Source organism: Amphiprion ocellaris, chromosome 22 (genome assembly GCF_022539595.1).
Source record: "Amphiprion ocellaris isolate individual 3 ecotype Okinawa chromosome 22, ASM2253959v1, whole genome shotgun sequence".
NCBI classification, from domain to species: Eukaryota; Metazoa; Chordata; class Actinopteri; family Pomacentridae; genus Amphiprion; species Amphiprion ocellaris.
This window is the reverse complement of record NC_072787.1, coordinates 16035082-16046009: the sequence shown is the minus strand read 5'-3', so window position 1 is coordinate 16046009 and position 10928 is coordinate 16035082. Positions and strand designations below refer to the sequence as shown.

Here is a 10928-nt window from a genome sequence, read left to right as displayed (position 1 = left end):
AGTAATCAAAGCAGACTGTTTGCAGCAGAATGATGCGCCAATAAAATCAAACAGCAGCTCTGGAAGGGAAACAGTCTCAGTAAACATGAACATATATCCACAAAATTCTTTTCTTTCTAATTATATACAGTCTTTGTCAGCTGCCCATCATCATGAGTTACCAGAACTTGGCCACCGGCAGCATCCTGGCGGTCTCCTTTTCCTGCGCCTGCGGGCAGTAGTTCCGTGTGTGCGCCTGGTCCCCGGTGGCCTCGCAGATGGGGCAGGTGTAGCTCCTCAGGATGGGACAGGTGACTCTCCCGTCGTCCGATCTCAGATTGTGTGACCGGTACACCCGTGCAGACTCGCCGTTCTGCCGGCAGAAGCGGCAGTCCGCTGCGGAGGCCCCACAGTTGAAGCTGGAGTCCGACAGGCTGCTGGAGGAGCTGGTCTCCGTGGAGCTGGTCTCCGTGGAGGTGGTCTCCGTGGAGGCGGTCTCCGTGGATATCTTGCCCCTCCCGCCCCACGGTGTGCTCTGGATCCACAGTTCTGCAGGCTCCTTCTTCGGCCCCTCGGTGTCCCGTCTGGTGTTCACCCCTCTCCCGACGCACAGGCTCTCCAGCAGCGTGGACAGGTTCATGTAGTCGTGCCACATGTCAAAGCAATCCACGTCAGTCAGTATCGAGCGCTGCGCATCCATCCTTCTCTGCGTCTTTGGACAAAATTCCTGCTGGGTTTGTGTTGGATGGTCTTATATTTATAGATGTCAGGAAGATTGCTTTAAAGTGCAACAATGTTCGACAGAGCAAACAGCTGACAGGTGTGAGATTTAAAAAAAAAAAAAAAAAAAAAACAACGTCTTTTTTGTAGTCTGGAGGGTTGCCTTTTATCCTTTTATGACCCATTTGAACCATTTTTTGACCTCTGACCTTTCAGAAAAACCCTCTCCTTCAAATAAATAATTTAAGTGCATTTATTTTTTAATTGTATAAACACCTTGAACTCATATTATACAACACACACAAAATATTGTATTGCACCAAATTTTGAAATAAGAGAATAAACAGGTATTCTTAAGACACTATTGATGGGTGGATCAACATGAAATATTCTCTCAGAACTGTTGAAGCAACTCTTGAAATATGACATCGAACACAATAACACAACTAAACAAAAAAATGTGCAGAGGTCTGACATGTATAGCAAATAGGTTTTATATTCCGTTTCCAAATTTTGCAGAAGGTGCACCAGTCTGTCTTTAGCTGCAAAGGGTCAAGCAGAGTTCATGCATTTGATTGTGATTGTCAGCACATCACACACACACACACACACACACACACACACACACACACACACACACACACACACACACACACACACACACACACAGGATTCAAAAAGGCTGTTATTTAGATAATTCAGCAATAAAACCAATTAAATTTATAATAATGATAATAGTAGTGATATGGTGCTGCAAACACAAACTCTAAAGGATCATAATTGGCTTTATACATGAATTAGTTGCCTTGCCTTTAGACTGTATATGAAGACTTTGTTCATTGTTTTTAAATGTATCCATTGATGTTTACCCTAACTGTTTGAAGATTATAGAATGTTCTCCTGTCACAAATAAACAGTAATTAAATGTAAAATAATACTGATTCTCGTAAAGTAAGTAAAGTTTTTCCCCTTCTAAACTTTTATCTGTTATGTTTGTAAGCTGTTTATTAGATTTCAATTGTTTTCTGTCTTTCTTTGTAAATTGTTTGCAAGATTAAGTATACTGCTGGGGTTGATGTGTTATTATGACATTAATTACAATCAGAATCAGCTTTAGTGGCCAAGTATGTGTGCATATATAAGGAATGTGACTGTTTTATTTCTAAAAACACACATGCATCTGAAGAAGGACAAGGGGGAAATTACAATTTATGTATAACTATATTAATAAATCAATCTGACTTTATTCGTGTAGTGCTTTTCATACAAATCAAGCGCTTTACATGAAAAAAATTCAATAAAACAACTAAAACAATAAAATATCTTCTGGCAGATATATGTGTAAAAGAACGTGTTTAAAGTGAACCAAAAGATTCTTCATTTAAGTGAAGTGTACTTTTATCAAAGGGGAGGAGTTGGAACCTGTTTGTCATCACAGTTCTGATCAATATGCTTGTTGTCTGTCATCACTGCTGCTTGTGTCCATATGAGTGATCGTCTGTGTGTAGAGGAGGCACGCGACCTCCTGATGACCTCTTGGCGCCGCAGTGTCTGGTCCGCTTTCAAAAAGTGTCAAACAAACACCTGCACTTGCAGCCCAGTCCTGGATGCCTCTCCTTGAAGTTGGATGGATGGTTTCATCTCCGGCACAGGCTCTAAAGAAAGTCTGAGCTACAGGTGACGTATCTCGGCTGTGCGGCGAAAACTTTGTTTGTTTGTTCAGTATATATTGTATCGATTACGTGTGCGTGACCAATTAGGCTCTGTTTGCATGAAAAAGCTGGTTTCTTATCGCGTGGGTGGGGCGGAGTGTAAAGAAGTACGGGGGGTTGGGTTGAATATCACGCATGCGCAGTATCTTACCGGCGACGGCTGTTCAATCGGTGGCCTAGCGACTAAAGGGATTACGGAGCCCAATCTGACAGGTCAGATAACAATGAATGCGGACATTTTCGCGTTGTGTGTTTGTCAACGCTTTATAAAGAGAGGGGAATCGATTTCTTAAAGTCAGAAACGTTTCGGAAACGTTGGACAGCCGCGTGAGCTGACGTTAACGTTGGATTTCAGAGCTAAGCTAACAGTTGCTAATGCAGCTAGCCGCTGTTTGCCTGCTAGCTCTCGGTAGTAGAATGGGGCTAACAACGGCTTTGACATTAGCCAGCTGACCAAGTGTAGCCTCCCCACGGACCAGTTGTTCAATAATCTGGCTTTGCCTTGTGCAGAGAAACATCTGTTATCGATCCATAAATGCCGATTTGTGGATCGGTAATAGTTATCAGTAGCCCAAGTCGGTAGATAATAATATGTTTGTTTGCTTACAAATAACGCAGTGTCAAGTCACAGAAAGCTAACCCGCTAGCTTGTATCCTTAAATGCCCTCATTTGTTGAACTGTCTTTGTTGAGAGCAAAATGCACTTTTAGCAGCCTCGTTATTTACGTAAACTACATATGAAGGCTTTATGTACACATTGTTACCTTAGTTAGTGATTGTCCCGCTAATTTTTATAATCGACACATCAAGAAGACAAGTGAAGGGTGCCCTGCATGTATTGTTATGCTGTTGGCGGTGTAAAAGAGTATTTTGCTGTGTATGATTACGGTGTTTTGCTGCAAATTAGGAAATTAAAAAGTTCCCCCCTTGTAATATCTAAACTTGCTTTGATAATAGACTTCTGCTTCTCCTCAGGCTACACAATGAGTCAGGGTAAGGACAATGCACGACTCAAGAGCTACAAGAACAAGTCTCTCAACACAGATGAGATGAGAAGAAGGAGGGAAGAGGAAGGCCTGCAGCTCCGCAAACAGAAGAAGGACGAACAAGTGAGTAAAGTGCAGGGAAAGTAATGTGTGTGATGTAAAAGTGGAGGACTTGTGACCTTACAAGCCATCGTCAAACATCAACAGCCCTACTGATACTGAAATGCTAATGTCAGGGAGAAATCCTGCAGCATTCTTGACGACAATATTAACAACATAACGACATATATATATATATATATATATATATATATATATATACATATATATGTGTGTGTGTGTGTGTGTGTGTGTGTGTGTGTGTGTGTGTGTGTGTAAAAAATTATTTTTTAAAAAAAATATATTTACAGCTTTTTAAGAGGAGGAATGTCGCCACTGTCGAAGATGATGGCATCCTGGAGGATGATGGAATGGCCGACAGCGGCTACCTGGAGTCACAGGCTAACAACATGGACCCTCTCATGGTTAGAAGTCATTAAGAAGATACCTGCAATCCATATACATGCGATGCCATCATTCACTTAACATACACAGTCAGATATGACAGCATATCATGTGTCTTTTGTCAATTCTCCATCACTTTGCTGCACAGGGTGGGGTCATCTCTGAAGACATGACTCAAATGATCTTCTCCAGCTCTCCTGAGCAGCAGCTAATAGGTACTCAGCGCTTTAGGAAACTTCTTTCTAAAGGTAAGGGTGCTCTGGCTGGCTTACTTGTTGCATGTATATGTTTCTCACTTGGTTGTGAGAGTTGCACCTGCCTGTGCACTTGATTAATCAGAGTACACTATGGTTTACAAGGGTTGGATGATCATTGAATGCTCTCAGCACAAGAAATAATGCATTGTTTCATGTATACATTTAATAAATCACCTAATTAATTTACACAGGCCGTTTTGTACAAAAAAAAAAAAACATTCACAATGTTCAAAATCTGCTACTGTGGTTAATGTTTTACTGCTGCAACAGCATTCATGTGTGTTGTGCTACATTTTCATTTCTGGAAATAGCATAATATGTTCTGTAAAATCCTGAAAAATAACACTAAATTAATTCCTGCCTTATCACCTTCCCCGCCTTTATTTCTCACACAGAACCCAATCCACCAATTGATGAAGTCATTGCCACTCCAGGGGTGGTGGAGCGTTTTGTTGAGTTCCTGAAGAGAAGAGAAAACTGCACATTGCAGGTACATATCCTTATTACAGTTTACAGTCAAGGTGTGACTAAGTTGAGAAGGCATGGAGGATCTCACAGTTGGCTTTGTTGTTGTTTGTTGTGTGCTGTTCCTGCCCTAACATTATATTTCAATATGTTGGGTGTGGTGCAATAACTTTTCTGCATTTTGAATGTTGTTTTAGTTTGAGGCTGCATGGGTGTTGACCAACATTGCTTCAGGTACATCCCACCAGACCCGTGTGGTAATCCAGGCGGGAGCCGTGCCCATTTTCATAGAGATGCTCAGCTCGGATTTTGAAGATGTACAGGAACAAGTAAGGAGGATTTCCTGACTATCATTGCAGCTTTTATCAGCTATTTCTTTTCCTGCCTGCAAATCTTAATCAGGCTGAATTAGGCATAGTCCTGTCATTGAAAATTGTACATTTTTAATGTTGTTTATTGTCTGACTTGAATAATTGCTTCGCCCCTCAGGCAGTGTGGGCCTTGGGAAACATAGCAGGAGATAGCACAGAATGCAGAGACTTTGTCATAGACTGCAACATTCTGCCTTCACTGGTGCAGTAAGTAGCAGCAGCTCAGTGTTGCATTGTATTCTTCCTAAATATTCTTCTTAAGCTTGTAAAAACCAAGAGCTTTGAGCCTATATCCTTGGTAAATTATACGTGGTATGATTCCTCTTGCAGGTTACTGGCCAAACAGAATCGCCTAACGATGATGAGGAATGCAGTGTGGGCGCTCTCAAACCTGTGCAGAGGAAAGAACCCACCTCCAGACTTTACTAAGGTAATTTGCCAAGATAAACATATCTCTATGGCAACTGCGCACCTCTCACATTGCTAAAGTACATTATATCTCACTTTTCAAGGTCACACGCTGGCTAAAGTTGCTTATGTTTGAACTGGAAAACAGTTGCACCCACAGATCTTAACACAACACGTGTTCTCCCACCACTTCTCTGTCTCGCATTGTTTCTTCTAGGTGTCCCCCTGTCTCAGTGTGCTGTCTTGGCTGCTGTTTGTCAATGACACAGACATCCTGGCTGACGCATGCTGGGCACTCTCCTACCTATCTGATGGCCCGAATGACAAAATCCAGGCCGTCATCGACTCAGGAGTCTGTCGCAGGCTGGTCGAATTGCTGATGTGAGACCATAAACACATACAACTACAATTCAGAGAGATTTTCTACTCAGATATTTACTGTTGAAGAAGCGTGTCAAGTGCTGTAATTCAGTGAGACGGGAACAGAATCTGGCATGTACGCTGTTAGTCACCACTGTGTTGAGTGTGACTGTCCAGATGTGGTTTTGTTATGAAAATGTCACTGACTTTATTCAAGTTTGACCCATGCATATCCAGCAGTAACAAAGTGTAACAAAATTCAGGGGGGCATTTACTTCAAAAGGTTTCTGTAGTATTGTACTAAGACCATGTCATTGTTTTGTGTATATTGCAGAAAATATGGCTTAACATTTAATGATACCACCCAGAAACTGGGGCTTAAACATTTTTTAAGCTTCAGATCAAACGTCTGAGTGATCACTACAATTCTGCTTTCCTCCAGGCACAATGATTATAAAGTGGTATCGCCTGCACTGCGGGCTGTTGGAAACATAGTCACTGGAGATGATCTACAGACACAGGTAACAGCATCTAGACAAACAGACGTATAATACTTATGCAGAAGGTGGCTGAATTTGTCTGACTTTGTGTGACTTGTATTTTTACAGGTGATTCTGAACTGTTCGGCACTGCAGTCCCTACTTCACCTTCTGAGCAGCCCCAAGGAGTCCATCAAAAAGGAAGCCTGTTGGACAATCTCCAACATCACTGCAGGGAACCGAGCACAAATACAGGTGTGTTTGTGTGCATGGCATCCTGTGGAATAACAATTTTTCTTCACAGAGTTTGGAAAGTTGATCATTTCAGTATTTTTTTAGTATGTGTAATGAGTCTTCTCTCTTTGTAGATGGTGATAGATGCAGGTCTGCTGCCTCCTCTCATCACTATCCTGCAAGTAGCAGAGTTTCGCACAAGGAAGGAGGCAGCGTGGGCTATTACCAACGCCACCTCGGGGGGCTCTGCAGAGCAGATCAGGTAAGACACTAACGCACTAAACACACAGTGTGTATCCACTGAAATGTGTCATGTTCTTTTATAAGAGATGACATTTTGGTGTGTCAGGGAAATAATTGAACTCATGTAACATATCAGAAGTAATACACTGCTAACATCTGGCTCCTCTAATCAGAATTCATGCCCATAAAAAGACATCCTAACTCTGTTGCTTCTTATTAATGACATTGCTGTTTAAGTTTAAGGTGGCTTTAAGGCTCAAAAAGTATTTTAAAATTAACAAATGTAGAAATAACCACAAATAAAATCCCAAAACTGTTGCATTTTTTTGCAAAATGATTTCAGGAAATGTGACCTAGACAATAGGAAATGAACTATTAATCTGAATTCTGCTGTTCATCTTTCTATGCAGTAGTTTGGCAGTAGGATTAGGAAAACATTTCATGAGCTGGTACTCAGCCCTCAAGTGTAGTTTTATCTTTTGAAGCAGTGTGTGTGGTTTACTGACTAATGCTTCGTATCCATTGTTAATCCAAAAACAATTATTTGTTTTGCATGAGTAATGAAAAATTTTCTTCTGTATCTGTGTGTTCACTGCCTCCTGCAGGCACCTAGTGGAACTTGGCTGTATAAAACCTCTGTGTGACCTGCTCACACTTATGGACTCTAAAATAGTTCAGGTGGCTCTAAATGGTTTAGAGAACATCCTACGACTGGGAGAACTGGAGGCCAAGAGGGGAGGAGGCATCAACCCCTACTGTGCACTCATCGAAGAGGCCTACGGTAAGTGTGCGCACCACCACAACAAATATATTTCTCTACTCGGGGAAACAGAGCAATATTACATGTTAGTAACCCTGCAGAGAAGCAACAGTGCAGAACAAAAAACTGTAGTCGTACCTTTTTGTAGTATTTTTCTCATTTTACAGGAGAACTGTTCCAAGTCTCTCCTTATTCTAATCATGCAGGCATATCTTAAAAAGTGTCAAATAAGCTGTTAAGTGTTTTTCCTGTCAGTGATGATGTGAGGGTGTGTAAAAAGGCCCAAACACTTACAGGCAGTAAATACTTATGTAATTATCTCTACAGCTTATCAAACGATGCATTTTGACTTTTGTAGTTACACTGATGTGCTGAAATGTATTGAAAACATTCTGTTAACATACATGTCAATAGAAAACTAGGAAAAATGTTCACAGTAATGATCCTCATAATTTTTATTATAGCCTCAGTAAATCTGAATGTTTATCTTAGACTGCAGCTAATTAGTTTTTTTATTATCATTTTATATTCTGATGTGTGTTTTTTTCCAATTAAATTGACAGAAAAAGAACTAAATATTTACCTGAGTCCCAGGTGACATCAGTTTTCCAAAACTGAAACATGTTAAATTGAGTATGGTGTAAGAAAATCAAATCTTTATATTTTAGAAGCTGAAAACAGAGTACGTTTAACAGTTTAAAGGCTACAACCAAGGCTTTTATGAAGCTAAACTAAAGGGCGAAGAACATCTTATGAAAAAAAAGCCATCTATTTACTGTTAAAGTATGACAAACAGTGCTGCAAATCATCATATTTGACAACTTAATATCACAAAAATGTCATTTTTGTTTAAAAATTATCACACAAATATTAAAATGGCAAATTCATTTTCAGCTGGTAACTAATTGGTTAGTGCACTTAAATCAGTTGTTAAACTGTTTGGCCTTTAGGTTTTTGTGGTCAGAGTAATCATTTTATTAACGCGTTCTTTTCTTCTTCTCAGGTCTGGACAAGCTGGAATTCCTGCAGGGCCACGAGAACCAGGAAATCTACCAGAAAGCCTTCGACCTGATCGAGCGCTACTTCAACACTGAAGACGAGGACCCATCTCTGGCCCCGGCCGTCGATCTGCAGCAGCAGCAGTTCCTCTTCCAGCAGTGCGAGGCCCCGATGGAGGGCTTCCAGCTATAATGCTAAATCCTCCCTTTCCCCCCGTGCTCCACCTTCATTCTTACCTATGCTCACTTCTCTCACTCTCTGCCCACTGCCATGATCCAGGGTGACAGCAGCCCTCGGCCTCCCCTTTTCATTGTCAGAGAGGTTGATTTAATCATCATCATGATTATAAAAAAAGTGTAACTTTACAGGAGCACATGTGTGTGCGTACGTCCAACTTGGGTCAAGTTCTGCAGTCTTGTCAGCCAGTTTGTGAAGGTTTTCACTCATCATTCTGTCTTGCACCGATTTCCTCAGCAACTGAACCCCTCCTACCTGCTCAGGCCCCAGCATCTCCTACTAGCAGATTGTCCCTGTAACACCATCCTCGTATTTTGTTTTGGATTTCCTCTTCAACTCATCCCGAATGAAAAGCACCTCTCCATGTTCCTGTAGGATTGGCAGTTGCTATCTGCGAGTCAGTGGGAGTGTTCGGACTGCACTGCTTGTCTGATTGAAGCATTAAGGACTCGCAAGACAGACAAACATGGACGTGATTTGTACCAATCTCCCACACACATAGAGAAGAATGATCTAACCTAAACACTGGACTGACCATGAGACATTGACCACATGTTTGACTGTGGTCACTGGACTAAACTGCCCACAGCGGGGCCATGTGGCCAGTCTCGAACCAAGGACTGAACTGACCTCTACGAAAGGCACTTAAACGACTCAAAAATGGAGGTTGGATTCCCTCACATCCCGTCTCCAACCACAGATGGACAAATTAGAAACTTGACTGTGTGGCTGAAAGGTGGAGCTTGTCAGTGACAAACCAGGCTGCTTGCATTCCCTCCTGGATCCCATATCTTGCATTCCTCTATCCAGTAACGGGACTTTTCCACCTGCACAGGCTCCATCCTGAAGAGTTTAGACTGCCTCCTGCCTTCTGGTGTGATGTGAATTACCCCATGGAACCATGGGAATTGGAGTCTTCCCTCGCACTGAGACAATTAGACAGACTTGGACAAGACAAAACAGACTTTTTAACGCTGGATTCTGTCCAGCAGTAGACCAGCGGGAATTTTTCTTATCTTACAATAATTTCATTTCATTTGCAGCACTTTAGTTCAGGACTGATGCCTGCTCATCGACAGATACCGTAGTTCTGACATTAGCTATTTAATTGGTTGATGACACGGCTCTTCCCTCCTCAGGAAGCGAGGTGTAAAGAGGGGTGGTCCCTATCCTCGGTCCCCTTCTGGTATGACAAGGATTACACTGTTTACCCTTCCCACAAAGGGACACAAGCAGATTGTGGACTGAAACTGTTAGCACACTTATCACAATCAGAGGATCATTCTGCCTCGGCAAAGCTAGGAGAACTTTATTCTACCAATCGGACTGTATTTGGAAAATTGGCTGTTTAGCTGTGAGCAGTCTAAAACAAGACTTTCCAACACATGTTCAGGTAGTGTTTTCAATTTGATCATGCCAAATCATTATCATATATATCAGCTATTAGGCCTGACATTGGTCTTTTTTTTTTATTTTTTTTTTTTTTATAAAAAAAACAGAAGAAAATGTGATTTTTTGTTTTTCATTTGGGGTTAGCATCTGTCATGGTGCCATAATCCTTCTTCTACAGAAATCCTTCCACATAATTTCAATGAAAATCCAGATTAAAACTTGAAAATCCTGGTGATCACCTTAGTTAGCAAAACTGAATGTTTGTTTACCAATTCCTCTTTAAATTGCTTACTTTTGTCGATATCTCAGCAAGAGATAACCAGCTCTACATGTTCATTACTGTTTGTTGTATTGGGTTTGTGCGTCTGTCCCGTTATGCCATTTGCATAAAAGTCGTTTCATGAACTACAGTGTTAAGTGAATCGGTTTCATTGTAGTTAGTAAACAGGAAAGTTTCTTTCTGATAAATATACAACTATAAAACAATAATGAACTTTATTTGCAAGGCGGCAAGTAACAATTGTTTTCAATATTATTTTTGTGATTATTTTCTCAAGTGTTTTGATACGTTACATAATAGTGAAAAAATGCTAGTCACACAGTGCTGGTTTCGGTATTGCTTTCAAGCCGTACAAACAAATAAATAATTTACTATCAAATAAAACTAAGAAAACAAACTAATGTTCTCATTGGAGGAGGTAAATTATAGCTAGCTGTGCTGCATTTATAAGGACACAAGGGGACACTATGACTTTAAGAATACAGCACCCTTGAAAATACCACCCAAACGCTGTGTTTGCGGAAATTACATTTCCTTTAGCT

The 10928-nt window shown here is 41.0% G+C and overlaps 2 protein-coding genes across 2 annotated transcripts; one reads left to right on the top strand and one right to left on the bottom strand.

Annotated features, from left to right (window-relative positions):
• Window positions 1-976, bottom strand: nanos2 (nanos homolog 2). Its single transcript, XM_023266302.2, has one exon. The coding sequence runs from the start codon at window positions 677-679 to the stop codon at window positions 158-160; it is 522 nt and encodes a 173-aa protein (XP_023122070.2). The 5' UTR covers window positions 680-976; the 3' UTR covers window positions 1-157.
• A 1571-nt stretch (window positions 977-2547) lies between these two features.
• On the top strand, window positions 2548-10511 carry kpna1 (karyopherin alpha 1 (importin alpha 5)). Its single transcript, XM_023266272.3, has 14 exons — window positions 2548-2624; window positions 3387-3520; window positions 3808-3921; window positions 4050-4149; window positions 4554-4648; window positions 4821-4952; window positions 5113-5201; window positions 5325-5424; window positions 5620-5783; window positions 6205-6283; window positions 6371-6496; window positions 6610-6737; window positions 7324-7499; window positions 8482-10511. Exons 2-14 carry the CDS (start codon window positions 3395-3397, stop codon window positions 8667-8669), a joined length of 1617 nt encoding a protein of 538 aa, XP_023122040.1. The 5' UTR covers window positions 2548-2624; window positions 3387-3394; the 3' UTR covers window positions 8670-10511.
• The last annotated feature ends 417 nt before the right edge of the window (window positions 10512-10928 follow it).

Coding starts and splice junctions, on each gene's coding strand:
- nanos2 (XM_023266302.2), bottom strand. CDS start 679: ATGGATGCGCAGCGCTCGATACTGACTGACGTGGATTGCTTTGACATG.
- kpna1 (XM_023266272.3), top strand. CDS start 3,395: ATGAGTCAGGGTAAGGACAATGCACGACTCAAGAGCTACAAGAACAAG. Junction 4,953..5,112: donor TTGAAGATGTACAGGAACAA/GTAAGGAGGATT, acceptor TTCGCCCCTCAG/GCAGTGTGGGCCTTGGGAAA. Junction 5,784..6,204: donor AGGCTGGTCGAATTGCTGAT/GTGAGACCATAA, acceptor GCTTTCCTCCAG/GCACAATGATTATAAAGTGG.